We start from the raw sequence: 18,141 nt of genomic DNA, 5'->3' as shown, positions 1-18,141 counted from the left end.
AGCTTCTTTCAAGGGACTCATCATTCTCTTTGAAATGGCCCTTGTCACTATAGCATTCAAACAGATTTTCTGTGCCTGGGCTGACTGCTAAGAAACTAGGCCAGAGAGGCTACCAACCCAGCCTACCTTCCACCTGGGTCAAACACCTTAACCCCTTCTGGAAATTGTCTGCTGCTTAATGGACCCTATTGGTGCATCTGGATTTTCTCAAATTAGTTTCGATTCTTCAATTTTACTAGCATGTTTTTTGCACATGCAGCAGGTTTATAGATTTGACAAAAAAATAAGAAAAAATATAACTTACACTAAATTATGAAGTAAGTAGCCTTTCTCTTTGAGGAATATCACCTTTCCTCCCCTCCCCATTATACATACACTTAATAGCATTTTTTTCCCAATTACATGAAAAGATAATTTTCAACATTCATTATTATAAGATTTTGAGTTCCAAATTTTTCCTCCCTTCCTCTCTCCCTTCTTCCCTCCCCAAGACAAATGTATAGTCATATTAAACATATTTCCACATTAGTCATGTTGTGAAAGAAGAATCAGAATGAAAGGGAGAAACCACAAGAAAAATAACAACAATAATAAAAATAAAAATAGCATGCTTCATTCTGCATTTAGACTCCATAGTTCTTTCTTTGGATGTCATACTTCCATTTTCTGTGGCCTATACCTCACCTTTAGTGGGCTCCTCTTTGTTCCTCCAGCCATATGCACCAGAACCTTCAACTAAGAATATTTAATAAGTTATTAATATATTAATTTAAAGTAATTATACTTTAATGTATTGTCTCTTCTAGCTACTTTTCTTTCATTCATTCCTTTCTTCATCCATCTGTCTATTTTTCAAAATTCTTCCAACATATATTTGCTGAGCTTGGCATTATTTTAGGCACTATAAAGTGCCAGAACGAAGATAGATGATTCATAAAATAGCATTTTGTATATGCCAGGCTCTGTGCTAGAAGAAATAAATATAAATAAGCAAGACAGTACTTCCCTAAAGGAGTTTATATTCTAATGGGATGTTAATGATAGTGGCTTAAGTAGCACATTGCCCCATAAGATAAAGGAAACTGGATTTTGAGTTGGATATACTTATTGGCAGTATGACTCTGATAAGTCACTTGACTTCTCCCAACCTGTTTCATTGGTAAAACAAGGAGAATTTGCCTTAATGGCCTCTAAGTTCCCTTCAATTTCTAGATTTATCTCCTTTTATTTATTTATTTTTCTATCTCCTTTTAAGATCTCTTTTATTGATATCTTTTTTATCTTATTTCCCAATGTATCTCCAACTACAGAGTCAACTTTTATGAGAGATGGAAAGAGAGAAAGAGAGAGAGAGAGAGAGAGAGAGAGAGAGAGAGAGAGATTGAGAGAGAAAAAAATTGAGAGGGAGAGAGGAAGAGAAGAAGGAAGGGATACACACACACACACACACACACACACACACACACTTATACATACATACACAAAGTAATTAAGCAAAAGATCATAGTCCCCAACTTCTACAAAGTCAGAAAAGTTGATGACTTCACATAATTTTTTTTTATCAAATTAATCAAATTTTATGTTATTTTTTTCATGCCTATTGTTTTACTTATTCTAAGGATTGTTTTCCTGGTTCTGCATGCTTCAAGTTGCATCATTTAATGTGAGTCTCCACATGCTTTCCTGTATTCAACATTCTCAAAATTTCTTACAATCCTCTAATTTCATGTCATGACTTGTATAGATATTTTCCAAAAAAATGAGCATCTTAGAATGAATGCTTTAGCAGCCAAGTTGCCAAATAAGCTAGAAGATGGAAAACCTAGAAGCAAGGTGAGCAGAAAGGAATCTATCATACCAAATTAAGCATAAGGCGAAAAGGTTGGAACAAGGGTAAAAACTGTAGCAAAATAGAGAACTAGATTTCAAGTGAGATATAGTTTCAAATTTTCATTTAATTAATCTGTGTAGCCTTGGGCAAATCAATTTATCTGGACTTAAGTTTCTTTGCATATAAAAGGAAGAACTGACAATATTTAATCATCTATTTGTCCTTGGTATGAAGTAGAGGAAGTATAGGAGTAAATGTTCAATCATAGATATATATGTGTTGAATTTAATAAGAGCTCAATCAGTTATTTTTACTATTGTTGATGGTTTTGAGTGGGAAGAAGCACAGTTGAGTGAAAAAAATCAGTTGCTTTATGCATCTGGTGGCTTTGGACCAAATCTCCTCTTTGCTACTTACTGCCTTGGAGACCTTAGGAACTGTAGAAGTCTAAGGATAGACAGAATACAGATCTCTGAGAAAGAAATCTATAATTAGGAAATGGAGAGATAAAAAGGAACTGGCAATGAGTGATAGCAAAGGCAATGTCATAAGGCCAAGGAAAAGATTTCATGAAAAAGTGGTCAATCATGTCAAATAATGCAGAAAGGTCAAGGAAAATGAGGCTATTGGATATGGTGATTAAATCATTGGGTGACTTTGGAGAGAGTTGTAGATTCAATGCTAGTAGGGAAAAAAACCAAATTATATTAAGGAGTGAATGAGTGGTGAGGAAATCAAGATAATCAGCTTAGTCATTTAGTTTGAGAAGAGTGATATTGAAGGAAAGAGAGGAATAATGCAATCATTAGAAGAATCAGATGGGTCAGAGGGCAAGAAAGACTAGAACTGTGTATGTTTTGGGAGTTGAGGGGAAGAAACCAGTTTTACAGGACTTATGGGAGAAGGAACAAAAGGAATAGATCTTTAATGATAGAATTTCAGACATCATTACACCTGGATGGGATAAATATTTAGGAGCAACAATATCTTCCAGGTTCCACTAAAATTACAGCACAGTTGTGATAGCCTCTTCTGCCATTATATAGGATTTTGCATGAAAGGCACTTAGTTAATCCCACAGTTCATAGAAATAGTAAGGGAGGAAGTTGATCTGTCAATGAAGTGATAAAACAACCAAATAAACATGTAATAAACATCCCCTATGAGCCAGGCACTGTGCTAATTGCTGGAAATGCAAAAAGAAGCAAAATAAAATCCTTGTTCTCAAACAATATGTATGTCTCCTCTTTTTGTAATGAAAATCTGAAGGATCTATCTATATGTAAGGGAAAAAATACAGTTTACTAAATCAAATCAGAAGAATTTTGTGAGACAGGATAATATCTGGAGCAATCTTAGGAGATAGCTTGGTATACTTGCTTTGGTCCAGATTCTCTCTGCTTTCTTAGGCACCTTTAACCATAGAAGGACCTTTAATATCTATTTAGAGAGAAAATATAACCAGACCAGCATAATTTAAATCAAGCCAACCCATGTATCGATCCTTCCTACTGTGCTTCCATCAACTCAAATGTGCTACTCATGAATTAGCCTTAAAGAGTCAGTTGACACTTGGTTCAGGCTTAGAAATAAATGGGAAACTTCTGTCACAGGTGAGGATGACAGTCAGAGGCTTAAGTCTACTTAGGAACAAGGTGCTTAATCTGGGGTCTATGATTTTTTCATTTGATAACTTTATTCAATTTCATTGGATTCTTTTATAATCCTCTCTGTGTTTTTTAATACATTTTAAAATGTCACTTTTAGGAGATCCACAGAGTTCTGTCCATGGTACTACTCCAATTCAACATTTTAACAACTTTCATGAAGACAGAGAGGTTCCCAGAAGATGAAAGAAAGCTTGGAGGATGTTTATTATATTATATGAAATCTCCAGAATTTAGAAAAATTGCAATAGCTGGAGATTATAGGCTGAAATTAACAAGATCAAATTTCATAAGGATCAAATAAAATATTCTTCATTTAGTTTTGAAAAAAGTCAATTACATGAATAATATGATAGAGACACCTAGATTTTTCTTGTGGGGAAAAAAAGAGCTTTTTGATTGACTACAGACTCAATTAGTGTGGTGATGTAGCTGTTTAAAAAAAGAGGAACTATAATTTTAGGTTCATTAAGAGAACACCATCTTCTTGTCAGAATACCTCTAGAATATTATTTTCATTCCTGGTTGCTACAATTCAGGAGAAACAATGTCAATCTAGAGGAAATCCAAAGTATAGTGACCCAGTCTGCCACATAGGGAAAGACAAAATGTGACACATTATGACTGCCACCACCTTGATATAGATAGCCCAGGACTCTAAGCCCAAGATTCTTAGGAACAGCAGTATTCACCTTTTACCCATAGGAAGGGACCTGTCATCCCCACCAATTGCCAATTGACCAACAGGCAAGCCAGTATATATATATATATATATATATATATATATATATATATACTGTAACAAGACATCCTGAAGGACACATAAGAGAGAGAGATAGCATGTACCAGACAAATCAAGCAACTTTTACATTATCTCCCCTTAGGCCCAGATGTAGACAAATAAGGACCCTAAACATCATCAATGGCAGCATCCAGAACACTGGTCTATTGTGGCGCAGTCCCTGAAGCTATCATCCAGGAAAGTAACCTTTGTGGAGATGCAAACTGGCAACTGATGCTGCAGGGGCTGCAGCACCACCTTCTCAGCAACCACAACTCCTGATGAAGAAAAGAGGAAAGAGATCTGGTACTAACCAAGTCCTTGGCTCTGCCAAACACCTGGAATGGATATGTTTCTATCAATGGAAATTACATTTAAGAAGATGCATTACCATCTGTTTTGTAACAGGGGTATAAAGATCATAGTGCCTTTCCCATCTGACTTGCAGCTGAAACCTCCTATTTGAAATTTCTCTCCTAATTAGAATGTGAGCTCTTTGAGAGCAGGAGATTGGGGTGATTTTCTTTTTAGTGCTTAGCATAGTGCTTTGCACACATAGTAAACACATTAATAGATATTCTTCCATACATTAATTCAAATATTTGAAAGGCTGTTATACAAAAACAGGATTAAATTTATTTTAAGCAACTCCAGAGAGAATTATAACAAGTTAAAGCTCTAGAAGAACTCAAATTTTGGCTTAATATGAGGGGGGGATGTCCAAATAATTTAATGGGAATAGAAATTGAAATAGTTGCTTTATGTGAAAGAGAAAGCCCTATCTATGCAACTATTCAAGCAGAGCTTATATTACCATTTATCTGTGATTGATACTATAGTATCATGAAATACCAAATCTAGCATGAGTTAGGACACTCAATTCTACCACTCTGTGGGGCTTTCTTTAAGTCTTATGCTTGTTATAGGTTGTTCACTCATTAATTCATTCAATATTTATTAAGCCCTTACTATATGCAGAATACTGGGATAGTACAAGGGGAGATACAAGATTGGAAAATATATGGTCTAATAGTCATCCAAGACAGAGAAAAAATCCCCTTTCTTGGTAGCAAGATTTGGAATGCTATTTTTGTTGTTAAATCTTGTTTACTGTAAATAAAAAAAGTTTTTATTTTTTATAAGGGAGGGTCCTATTGGTGTTGGTGGTGGGAGATGTATAGGGAACTGATTGTGGAGTCAGATGATAAGCAACTGGTAGGGACTCAAAGAAAGCAAAAATATTGTATTTGCCCGCACAAAGCTCATATTGTAATAAGAGAAAGAAAATGCAAATAAATATGCACTTATGAGACATATTCATGTAGAAGGAAGTTCATGTTAGAAGAAAAAGGTACTGAGGAGAATTGAGATTGTGGAGAAGAGAAAAAAATTGTGTAAAAAGTGAAATTTGGATTTAATCATAAAAGAAGCATAAGAAGCCAGCAGGCAGAAGTAAAGAGGGAGAAAATTCAAGGCCAGGAAGAAGTGCTAAAGAAAAAGCATTGTTAGGAAATAGAGTGTCTTGTTCTAGGATTAAAAAATAGGCCATTATAGTTGGATTAAAGAGAGGTGATAAAAGCAAAATCAACAAGATTTGGGAGTAAATTGGATTTAGGGAAGTAATAAAGATAGCAGAGTCAGGACAATGGACCTGGGTGAATGGAAGGATAGTACCAACCACAATAATAGAGAAGTTAGGAAGTTGGAGGAAAGATAATAGTTGAATTTTAAACATAATGAGTTTAAGATATTTACTAGACAGACTATTTGAAATGTGCAATAGACTGTTGGAGAATAAAGTCTGATAGTCATTGAGAGCTTAGAGTTAGTTAAATAGATTTGTGAATCATCAACACAGAGAAGATAATTGAATTCATGAGAACTGATAAGATTATCAAGTCAAATAGTATCAAGCAAGAAGAGAAGGGGTCCTGGGACACAGCATGGGAAGATATCCATACTTAGGCGGTATAAACTGGATAAAGACCCAGCTAAGGAGACTGAGAAGGAATAAAGATATGGGTAGGCAAAGAGCCAGGAGAAAGTAGCTTTGTATAAGCTTAGAGAGAAGAGAGTATTCAAGTTGAGGAGGGTGATTGACAGTATTGAAGGCTGCAGAGAGGTCAAGAAGGATTAGAGCAGAAAAAGCCATTGGATTCGGTAGGTTGTTTATAACTATGGACAGAACAGTTTTGGTTGATTGATAGTCAGAAGCCAGATTTAGCTTCTATAGAGAATCAAAAAGAGAATGAGAGGAAAGGAAATAAAGGCACCTGTTGTAGATAGTTTTCTCAGAGTTTAGCCACAATAGGGAGGAGAGAAATGGGGCAATAATTACCAGATATAATTAGATCAAGTAAAGGTTTTAAATTTAGGGGAAAGATGGGCATGTAAGGAAAGATTGAAAAGTGAGAGAATGATATTAATATAGAGGGAAACTAATGGAGAAGATGGGATGGGGTGGTGTCACTTGCATATGTAGAAGGATTTGTCATGGCAAGAAGAAAGTCACTGTATCGGATGAAAGAAAGATGAAGTCTCAGATAGTAGGGAAATGGAGAAGAGAAATCTCTTGGTGAACAGCCTTGATTTTTTTTCCCCTCTAAATATGAAAGGGTAGGCAAAGGAAAGTTGTGGGAAATTTGAAGAGAGCTAAAAGGACTGCCTTGTAGCAGCAGTGAGAGTTCTGGGGAGATTATATAATAAGAAATTTTCAGGAAATGCATTCTGCATGGCTTCATGATTTTCTCTACCTTCATTTCTTAGCATCTGAGGAAAGAAGGCAGCATTTGGTTTAAAAAAATTCAAAAATGAGGGAAAAGTTGGTGATATAATTAGAAAGAAAGGGGTTTAAGAGAAGAGGACAATGTAGAGCTAAGCTAGTTCACTAAGGAGTCAAGATAGGGAAGGAAGGAGTTTGTAGTCAATGAAGAGATGATGGATTGGAGAAAGACCAATGGGATGAAGGAGTGAAGGTCACATTGAGGACAAAGAACATGGTTTAGGACTACAAGAAGAAGAAGTAGGATGACAACAGATTGTGATCAGATAAGGCAATTTCAGAGTTCATAAACATGAAAGTTGATTATTTGTGGATGATGATAATATTAAGAGTATAATGATCTTTGTTTAGCTGAGGTGGGGTGAAGAAATAGGTCATGAGAAATAAACAAGTTGAGGAATTGAAGTAAGAGGTCAAGAGAGAATATAAATATATGTTTGAGAGCAAGAATTGAGGGGAAAAAAGATTGTGAGTTAGTTAAGTAGTAAACTCATTGAGGAAAAAAAAGGAAAGTATACTGAATGTCAATAGAGAACAACTATCAGAATTTTGATTGGGTGGCAAGATATAGATCGTATGATTTTCAAAGGAGGAGAGGTTACTGAGTGATAAAAGTAGAAAGAAAATCTAAAAGTGACAATGGAGAATTAGGAATAGTCCAACCCTTCCACATTAACCAGGGGACTGGAGGGATGAGTGAAATGCAACCAGTGCTGGAAAGGTTGGCCAGGGTAGTAGTGACATCAAGAGATACTTAGGCCTTGGGGACAGCCAGAAAGATGAAAGAAATAAGAAAGGAAAACATTTAAGATGAGAGTCACTTTATTACTTATTGAGCATGCATTTCAAAGAGCACCATAGAAAGGTGTAGCCTTAGACCAGGAATGGGAATCCTCTGCAAAGGATATTTTGGCTATACATCATTCATGGGCCTTACAAAATTATAAACTTATAAAACTCCAGCAGTGGGAGGTAATTGTATCTCACTTTCAGCTTATCGTTATCTGTGATTGCTTTACCAAATAATTTCAAGGGCCTTATCTAGCCCATGGATTGGATGTTCCCAACCCCTGTTCTAAATGAACATTAAATTGATATCTTAACACAAATATGAGCACATCACCATCATATTCTTAAATGGCATCTAATTATCTTCAGAATAAAAGTTGACACCCTTAGCCTGGAATCTAAGATCCTCAACAATTTTATTTGTACTTACCCTTTTTAACTCATTTTTGCATTCCAGTCATATTGGCCAATTAGTTATTCCTTATTTCTTTTTGCCCATGTTCAAAGCTGATCTAATGGAGTGACTGATATCTAACTCAAATGAACTGATTATCTCATCCATGTATTAAGACTATTCTTTACTTCTTTATTCAGCAAACATTTCATTAATTATAATAGAATTGTGAATGGAAAGGGTCCTTGGAGGCCATCTCATTCAGCTTCCTTATGTTACAAGGCAGTCAAGGACAGTCAGGAGAAGTAATGACAAACCTAATTCCATAAAGCCATTAAGAGGCATGTCTTCTAGAGTGAGATGGGACAAAAAGGAACATTAGGCAACTTGGCTGCTTTTTAGTCCCTCTAGGGAAGAGTTTGTTGTTGTTGTTGGGGAAAGATGTGGAAAGTCATGGACTAAAAGGAAATTAGAGATCATCCATTAATTGCATTTATTTGTGCTCTCTCTGGTGCCTGTTACTGGAGAATGTGAAACATAGATCACATTTTGTGGAATGCAAAGAGTTATCACCTAAAATGTTTTGGTTTTGACATTTCATATGATGTAGGATGAAATGGAACTGCAAAAGGCTTGGAAAAGAACATGTGGGTATGGAGCCAAGATGGCAGAATAATGGCAGGGACTGGCCCAAGCTTTTCCAAATTTCTTTCCATATAATGCCTCAAATACACGCATGTGCACACATGCACACACACACACTCATATGGTTTTGTCCAATTGATTCAGGCTTGTTTAGGGCAAGCATCTATTTATTGTCTGTGTATCTCCAGTGCTTTGGACAGAACTCAATAAATTCTTATGGAATGATTGATCCTACTTAGAATTAATATGGCCAAGGACACATGGAAGTAGTTTCAAATAAGACTATAAGGATTCCTACTGTGGAGGATAAAATGAAGAATCTCACTTAATTACCACTATCTGAAGGAAGGATGGCCTGGGAGGACAGTTGACCAAACTGCTAGTCACTTGGTCTATCAGCTGTTATAGTGAGAGGGAGTTGATTTATGACTTCATTGACATAAAGAATCCACAATTGCAGAAGCTCCTTCTACCAATGCAGATTTGGCACTTTCTTTGCAATTTATAGTTGCAATTCTCATAGAGTGTCAGTTCTCTGCAGTTTATAGCTTATTGTTAACTGAGACATTAAGGGATTTTCCTACACTCAGATCAGAATTTGAACCTTGTTCTTCTTGGCTTTGAGGGTAGCTCTCTATTTTTACCCCATATCACGTGGAGTCTCATCACTAGTTTTATGACTTTTAAACTATATAGTCAACAATTACCATTGAATTAAACCCCATTCACCAATATCCTAGCTATTTGTATTGGAAATTACTTAGTAGGAATCAGTTCCTTTAAGTAAATTGGCAATAAGTTCTTGAGATTCAGCATGGTTTGATGGAAAGTACACTGGACTGGGAAGAAGATCTCGGTCCTAGGTCTAGCAAGCTCTATAATGACTTATGTAGTCATGGGCAAAACTAATTCCTTTCTCTGGGCTTCAGTTTCCTTGCTTGCCAAAGAAGTGGAATGTAACCCCTGATTGCAGGCTTAATATTATAGGACATCAATGATGTTGTTGTCTTGGTGGAGGTGATACTGACTGAGTGAAAAAATGGGTAAAATAGCAAAGCTGAGCAAAAATAGGTAGGAAGGAAAGGAGAGGTAGAAACAAGGGGTTAGAAGCAGAAGAGTAGCAGTATACAGTAAACCTACATGCACATTGAGATACTTAATGGCAGGGCCTGGGGCAAGTGGATCATTAAAGAAGGATATAAAATCAAGGCATCTTATAAGTTTTGCCCAAGGGCACATAAATGTCACAGTACTTTTGGGGATGTGACTGGTTTCTTTTTTGAAGGATAACTACTGCTAGGAGTTGGTTTTTGAAGAAGAGCTCTCCAGAGAGGGTATTCTTGCTCAGAAAGAAACATTAACACTTGGTTAAACTTAATGGGCTAGATGAGAAATAGCATGATACAGTGAAGAAAGAAAGATATGAGTTCAAATATAGTTTCTGACATGTCCTAGCAATGTAATTCTGGGTCAATCCCAACTACTAAGTGGCCCATGCTATTCTCTCCTTAGTTAGAGAGCTGTGCTGATCATCATTAAAAGGGAGAGTTTTCTTATCAATGTGTCTATTGAAATTGAAATTGAAATCATATGTCTTTTCACCCTCATCCTCCCCAAATTCTAATACAATAATTTCTGGGGGGTTTTTTCAACTCCTGAGATTCTGCTATTCTATGAATGTAGACCATGTTGGATCTTCAGAAGATTGAGTGAGAAGCACAGAGATTCCAGGATGGCAGGTCTGAAGGCCAGAGCCATGAACACAATCCAGTGGACTTGCAGAGAGAGTGGGACAGGACAGAAAGGAGAAAACAATGGGCAAAATGCTTTAACCTGGAAACCAGAAAAGGTTCTTTTGATGGCCTGTTAAAAACCAATAAAGGAAAGAAACAGAAAGGAAAGTTTGTCTAAGTTTATGATTTTGATCCAGGACTGGATGGTGTGTGTGTGTGTGTGTGTGTGTGTGTGTGTGTGTGTTTATGTGTGTAGTAGTGGTGGTAGTAGTAGTAGTAATAATAGAAGTAGTAATAATAGTAGTATGGAATAGCTAAAATGATTGTAATTCCAAAAATCAGGGTCAATCATAGAGAAGAACTGGAAAGGGCAACATCTTCAAACTGGAATGGTGTGTTTAGTACTTTAAATCTACACTATTTTATTTTTGATAGAGTTTTAATAATGTGCAAAATTAATGAAATAAGATATGTTATTTGGAATATACCATACTTGGATTTGGTTTTCCCCCACTCCCTAGTTTTCCCAAATTGTAGTAAAATTGGGTTCATCATCTAAATTTTCTCTGTAGTCTGGACTAAATAAATATGATTTGGAGGGGAAGCTAGCTTTGAAAAAGGTAGTGAGGATGGGAACAAGTCCCTAATGGATTGATCTTTGATACTAATGATTTGTGTCTAAACACTGCTTTAGATTATAAAGAATATTTAACTTGTAACAACGTTGTGAATACATGGGATAAATATTATCTTCATTTTCCAATGAAGAAACTGATATTTACAAAAATTAAATGGCTTTTCAAGGTCTGAAGAGAAGCACTGCTGATAGGATTGAAGTTCTAACTTCATGTCTTACACTGCTTCTACTAGAATTGTAAATTCTTGGAAGACAGATGCCATATTTTTAAATCATTTTTCTATGTGCTTCATACTTAGAATGTTGTCCTGCCTATAGGAAGTACTTGATGACTATTTGTTAGATGGAATATAGAGCCATAGTTTTAAAACTTGAAGGAATCTTAAAGATTCCCCAATCCAACAATATCCCTTAAAGTCTTAGATGAGAAAAACTGGGTCCAATACATAGTAAGTGGTTTGGCCAATGACACTCAAGTGGTAATTATTAAGGTTAACATTTGAATCCAAGTTCTCCTCTTTCTACTTCCCAGGACTGAATAAAATCTTCCTTTTTATATCTTGGAGGTAGTTACAGTAAAGAATTATGACAGTCTTCCAGGAAATTAAATAAATATATCACAGTTTGGAGCTGGTTGGGAAATTAAGGATCATAGGGTAAAATTTTCTCATTTTACAGATAAGGAAATTGAGATCCCTAGATGTAAAGTTATTTGTTTAAGTAGAAAGTGACAGAGTTGGGGTATGAACCCAGACCTTCTGTAACCAGAGCCAGTACATGGATAGGGTAGTAAGTCCTGTAGGTTACAATGGCTTATTTACCCAAGGAAAACTATCATCAAATTATTATTATTAATTATTATTATTATTATTTTGGCAAATGAAAAGCAGGGAGTCTTTTGACTCCCAAGACTGTGGAATTTGAGAAAGGCAGCCAGAATATCTAAAAACTTTTAATGGTCCAGAAAGGGGTAAGGTTAAGGGAAGAAATTGACAAGAACAACAAGGTGATTGGTTGGGTTTTTTTTTTTTTTTGCAACAAAAGAAACTATTTATTTGGAATATGCATTACCAGTACAAATTAGGAGACTGTAAAACCTACACCTTGTTAGTATCATTAGAGAACACAAAAAGTTTCAGTTGGAATCAAAAAGACAGAGGCCTGTGCTCTCACAGAAGCAGAAAAAGCTTAAACTTTCAAAATCAAAACCAAGCTGAGCTTTGCAGGTTTCATACTCTGAATTATAAGAAAAGGAGGCGTGGGGATGGGGTTGGGGGGAACAAAACCAACAACCAAAAGAATGCATTTCAAAACAACTTGAAAACTTTTATAAGGGAAAGGCAATAAAAGGAGTAGCAAGAGAGAAAGGGAGGGTTATTTCATTTATTTTAATAATAAAGGGGAGGGAGGCTTATGAAAACCAAAAGACTCCAGAAAGCTTTGAGCTAGAAATTGAAACTGAATGGTGATGTGAAAAGTTGGTCATTTTCTATCATCTAAAAACAGCAATGCAAGTGTTTGGCTGGGGCAGTTTCCTGAAGGGTTGCTCCTCAGAATGTACACTTTCTTCATACCTTCCCTGCTTGGGTTCCAAGAACTCTGAGAGCCCTTGGTCTGACAGAATTCCTTTCAAATCAATTTACTTCCATTCCTTTGATCCACCAGTGAATAAAATTATTCCAGTTCAGCCAGCCTTGCAAAGAATTACAATTTACCAGCCCACTTTTTTTTATTGGCATTTTAACCAGCCTGCTTTATCCCATTGAGATCATAAGTAGCCAATCAAACGGATGTCAAAACAGCAACAGAAACTCATTGGGCATTAACTGTTAGCCCCAGATGAACTGCTTTTATTTCTTAGAACAGGCTGGTGGTCATGTGCATAGGGGAAAGTGTAGGGAGACAGAAATTATCACACTTTTATTCCACCATGACTAAACATGGATTCTCAAATTGAGGAGAATATATGTGCCCTATCCAGTGCTCTGCAATCCCATGTCTAAGAATGAACTCTGGCTAAAAAAAACAATAGTTACTCCATTTCCCATGAAACTAACCTAACTGTGAGCATTCCAGGCTCAAATGTTCACATTTTGGCTTTTTTTCCCCCTTTAAATAAAACCAAAAGAACCAAATGGTTAAGACAGAAGGTATACCAAAAATGCTCCATATTAGTTCAATAACGGTCCCAACTATACAGTAGACCCCCAAATTATAGTAAATTTCATTGGAAGAGCAAAGCGAGGTGACTGAAACTGTGGAATGCTGTTCTTAATCAGGTGGACAGAATAGAAAGTGAATTTTTATGGTTCTCACTCTTAAACATTTCAGGGCTTCATCCCGGCCATTTTCCCATAGCTAAGTGAAGAGCTAAAATCACTAATTTTTTCCCCAGCTACAAGCACCACATACTTTTAAAAATGTAGGTGAGCAAAGCAACATCTTTGATAGATTGGTGTTAGCTTTTTGAGAATTCTGAAGTTCAGGAGAAAAACCAAAAAAAAAAAATAAAGCAAACTAGTCTATTAATTTCATCTTTTCACATCACCTGATTATATATAGATAGATATAGATATATAGATATATGTTTATATCTATATATATATTTAAAGAAATAACAAAGACATAGTCTGGACAATTAAAAAAACAATAACCAAATAGCCCCCAAAATAAGCAAACCAAAAAAATAACACAAACAAAAGCCCCAAAAAGGTAATGATTTTTTTGTATATTTTTAAGGAATAGGAAAATAAAAGAAAAGAATTTACTTCTGGGTCTCAAAGTTAATAAACAAAACATGTTAGGATGTACCTATTATGCTCACTATTCCAACTTTTCTTTTTAGTTTACAAAATGAATTACTGTCACTTTTAAACATTGTGAAACAGGAAATGGATGTGCACAACGACACTTTTCTAGCATTCTTGAACTAATTCACAAATGCAAGAAAATAAAAGAAAAATGGAGGAAATGATGAATGTAGGTAGTTTGGTGTTAGAAACAAATGCAGGAATGATGCGCATTGTCACAAAGAAGAGGGGCAATTCCCCAGCCTGTTTTGCGTGCTATGAGGGTCATTTTTAAAATTTTTATTATAAACACTATTAAATTCAGACCGCTTTTTTGGTTTTTTTTCTTTATCTGAATATACAAGAACATTCATTATCAAATGTTCATAATCAATACTACAAAGAACGAGACACAAGTCGCAAGAAACAATGGAAAATGTTAATAAAGCTGAAAGAATCGTCGAGAATTTTTTAAAGTTTTTTTTAAGTTTTTTTTTTTAATTTGAGTTTCTGCAGTTTTTTTCTTTTTTGGTATCGAAGTCAGGTTTTTCTGGGCAGAAAAAGAAAAAAGCAGAAGTAAAAAAAAAATAGAGGGATGGGTATAAGAAAAGGCAAGTAGGAAAGAAAGAATGATCATCATAGCCAAAAGAAAAAGCAAATTAAAAGATGTAAGTTGGCAAAAAATACTTCAAGGGAGTCGATAACTACATAAGGGAAGGAGAAGGGAGATGAAAGGAGGACATTATGAACAGGGTAAGTAAACCAAAGCTCTGGCAAGTCATTTTTTTTCGGGGATAATCTGCTGCCAGGAAAAATTAAGGACACCTACTTCCCCTAGAAAATGAAGGGCATCCAGGGACAGACAGAAATGGTGCCGGGTGGCTATCTGACTATGGATTGTGTGAGTGTTCCATTTCAGGAGGCACTGCCACGCCCAAACCTATCCTTTTGCTGAGTTCCTATTTGACCCAACAGTGAAAGAGCTCTCTTGGCTGCCATAATGGTGACATATTAGTGTGTTCGTAGACTTGAAATCTTTCCAAAGGAGTGGGACAGAGAAATGGGGAATAAGATGAAGAGTGCATTGTGGGAGATGCTTTGAGAGTGGAGCAAAGTGAAAATGAAAGGTGTGAGGGAAATTCATGGGAATCAGGCTCTGCTCTGAGTTTTCCTTTCCACTTGCTTGTAATCCTCATGTACTGGGCCTGAAGATCTAGGATGGATTGGGATCTTATTTTCAAGATATAGACATCCTTTTGGTAGCCATACTCCTTTATTCTGCCCAAAGCATAAGCTTTGACTCTGATGTTCTTAAACAGGGTAGGGGTAGGCTAATATTGCTGCTAAAACAAAGCCCTAACAATAAGTCTCTGAGAGGAGCCCCACTTAAGAATGGTCTCTGACACAGAACAGAGAGAGTTACTGAATACCTTCCCAGCACAAATCTGAATCTCAAGAGTCATCATTTCATTAAAAACACTTCTATGGATCCTCAAAGCATAATTCTACCTGCTAGCAAGTTCATTTAAAATTTTTTTAAAACTAAGATGTTCCAAATTTCTTATATAGGGGGAGAAGGACTTGAACTTTCCCCCAAAGAGAAGAGCTTTCATTCATTGTCACAGTGCCATAGCACGGTGATGACAGGATACATTCTGAAAATGCTAGTCCTGTTCCCCAGAACTTTGGCATCCACCTGGGAGGTGTCAGAATGAGAGGATGCTGGGTTTGGTGAGTGATTGTGAACAGGATATTTCCAAAAATACTTAACAATGTCTTATACTGGACTCATGTCCAAGGGAGTAGAATCAGGAGGACATTAACTTAGAAATAGTGGCTCAAGCTAGAAAATGGCCTTTCTTTCTAATGATTACAGAAAAATTAAAGCAATTATGCCCTTTATCTCACCTCCATAGCATAGGCCAGTTCATGCCAAGAGATCATCACTTTACACATATATTAGAATCTGCAAGGAGAGACAACCAGAGGTCAAACAAGACTCAGTGGACCCAAGGGTTGCTTTGATCCAAAAATCTCAAAATTCTGTTCTAAAATACACAAATGTACATACACTGAAGTCTTACAAAGTTCTTGGCGAGGTAGGCCTAACTTTCCCCATTTACAGATAAAGAAACTGAGGCACTAAGAGATTTAGCCACTTTCCCCTTTGTCAGGGACCGGGTTGCAGCTTTATTGCTTGCATAGTTGGCCATGGAAACTGTTAATGCCTGATTGAGTAGGGGATGTTGGAGAATACCCTGCTAAGAACAAATGCTTCTTCTTGGTGCCCAAGTGATGAATTCAATAAGAAATTCTTATTGCTCCTTCCTCAATGCTCTCAGGTTTATAGTTCCAACTAGACCAGTACTGAGCAATGTTTTCTGTTCTCTTCTATAGCAAGGGGTTCAGAGTCAAAAAGAGAGAGTTCTTGGAAACCTGGCCATGGGTACAGTACGCCCAAAATAAAAGACAAGTCCACTACAGACATTGTGGGTGTCGTCTATGGCTTTCTGAGAGATCTAGTGGTGATGGGAATGGAAATAATTTCCACTAGAAAAACTACCTCTACTTCTGTTCGTTCCTGCCTGTCCTGTCCATTATGTTGGGTGGCCCCTGCCTTCTATTTCTTCTAAAAGTGACCCTCACTCAGAGCTGATTTGTTTCTCTTCATCTCACCACATGCATAGTGTTAGTTGCTTATGTTAAGTGTCTATGATGGGTAAGCAGGTTTGGCTAGCAGGTGAATGGAGGAGGGGCTGGTTGGAGACTTTCTGGCAAGGACCTTCCCGTTTCTTCTCCCTTTTCCTTGCCTAACCTAGGGCTAGACATGCAGTGAGCAACTAATGAATGCTTATGGATTGTTGAATGTTCTCCATGAACTGTGCCTCAGAAATCAAGAGCTGTTGCAGAGGGGAGAGAAGGCACATGGAAATTCTGTCTCTTTCCACTTTCTGTCCGTCCCCCCCAACCCTGCTGCCCAATTCCCTGGTATTTGGGCAGGCAGCACTGGGAATCTACCTGTCAGTGGTAACTGGAAATGAGGGAGCGATAAAAACCCATCTGTGGTGGTTTGCCCAAGAGTCACTGGGATAGGGGAGAACAAAGGGGAAGCTGCTCTGATTCAGAACTGCTCCCAGAAATGGAAGACCGAGGGCAATGGGTGGAGGGGCATGTGGAATGGAGAGGGCAATGTGGCGTCTTCCTGCTAAGAGGTAGTGTGAGTACAAGAGACACTGAAAGAGAAGAAGGATTGCCTGTTAGTCTAGGAGTGAGGTAAATTTGGCTCCTCAAACCACCAGCATGAAAATGTACAAACACGTTTATTAATGTTTTTTCTTTTTTTTTTTTTTTGTAATTTGTCTTTTTTTTCCTCCTCTTTAAATTCCTCTAACTGTTGAAAATATCCTTCAGTGATGTAGCAGAGGCCGCGGGGCGAGGGAAAGGTGCAGGGAGGATGGAGGAAACAGGGCTGACAGCTGGAGGCAGGGGGAAGGGGTGGCTTCTACCCAGAAAAGAAAGGGAAGAGAGTAGAAAGAAGTGTCCAGATTGGCTGAAATAGCATCCCGAAGAAGAGAAGAGAAGGAGACTCTTATTGTGTTTGCTGATTGCTTCGACCTCCAGTCTGACTGCTTCAGCGTTGGGGAGAGAAACCCTCCCTCCTGCCCCCGCCCCCCCATTTGGGGCAGGAGGTCAGTCAGGGATGCAATTGCTGGGAGATCAGTTGGAGGTATCAGAGTGAACACTGCCAGGGCCTTCTGTAGGGGAGGTCACTGATGAAGGGGTAGTAGCATCCTGCCAACCTCCATTAGCCTGGAAGAAAAGAACAAAAGCAAGTCAATCCCTCTGTGATCCGGGGTCTCCTTTTTTCACCCCCAACAATGGTTTAGCCATTAAGGCTTTTTTTTCTTCCCAATCATTGTTCTTTCCTCTTATAAAAAATGTAGATTTTAGCCCTCAGAGTTTAGTCTTTATGCAAACATAACACTCTACATTTGTAAAGAATATCTATGTTTTTTTCCAAAGTGCTTCAACATATACAACCTCATTTTATCTTCACATCAAGTTGAGGTAGAGATAATATTCCTAAAGTGCT

At 37.1% G+C, this 18,141-nt stretch overlaps 1 protein-coding gene across 1 annotated transcript in view; it reads right to left on the bottom strand.

Annotated features, from left to right (window-relative positions):
- Positions 1–16,335: 16,335 nt before the first annotated feature.
- PBX1 (PBX homeobox 1) overlaps positions 16,336–18,141 on the bottom strand; it is a 316,651-nt gene continuing 314,845 nt past the window's right edge. The window contains exon 9 of the mRNA XM_031936806.1: positions 16,336–17,858. Within this exon, the coding sequence (XP_031792666.1) occupies positions 17,766–17,858 (93 nt within the window). The 3' untranslated portion in view covers positions 16,336–17,765. The remainder of the gene's footprint in view (positions 17,859–18,141) is intronic.

This window comes from Sarcophilus harrisii, chromosome 4 (genome assembly GCF_902635505.1).
Source record: "Sarcophilus harrisii chromosome 4, mSarHar1.11, whole genome shotgun sequence".
Classification (NCBI taxonomy): Eukaryota; Metazoa; Chordata; class Mammalia; order Dasyuromorphia; family Dasyuridae; genus Sarcophilus; species Sarcophilus harrisii.
This window is presented reverse-complemented; position numbering and strand designations above follow the sequence as displayed.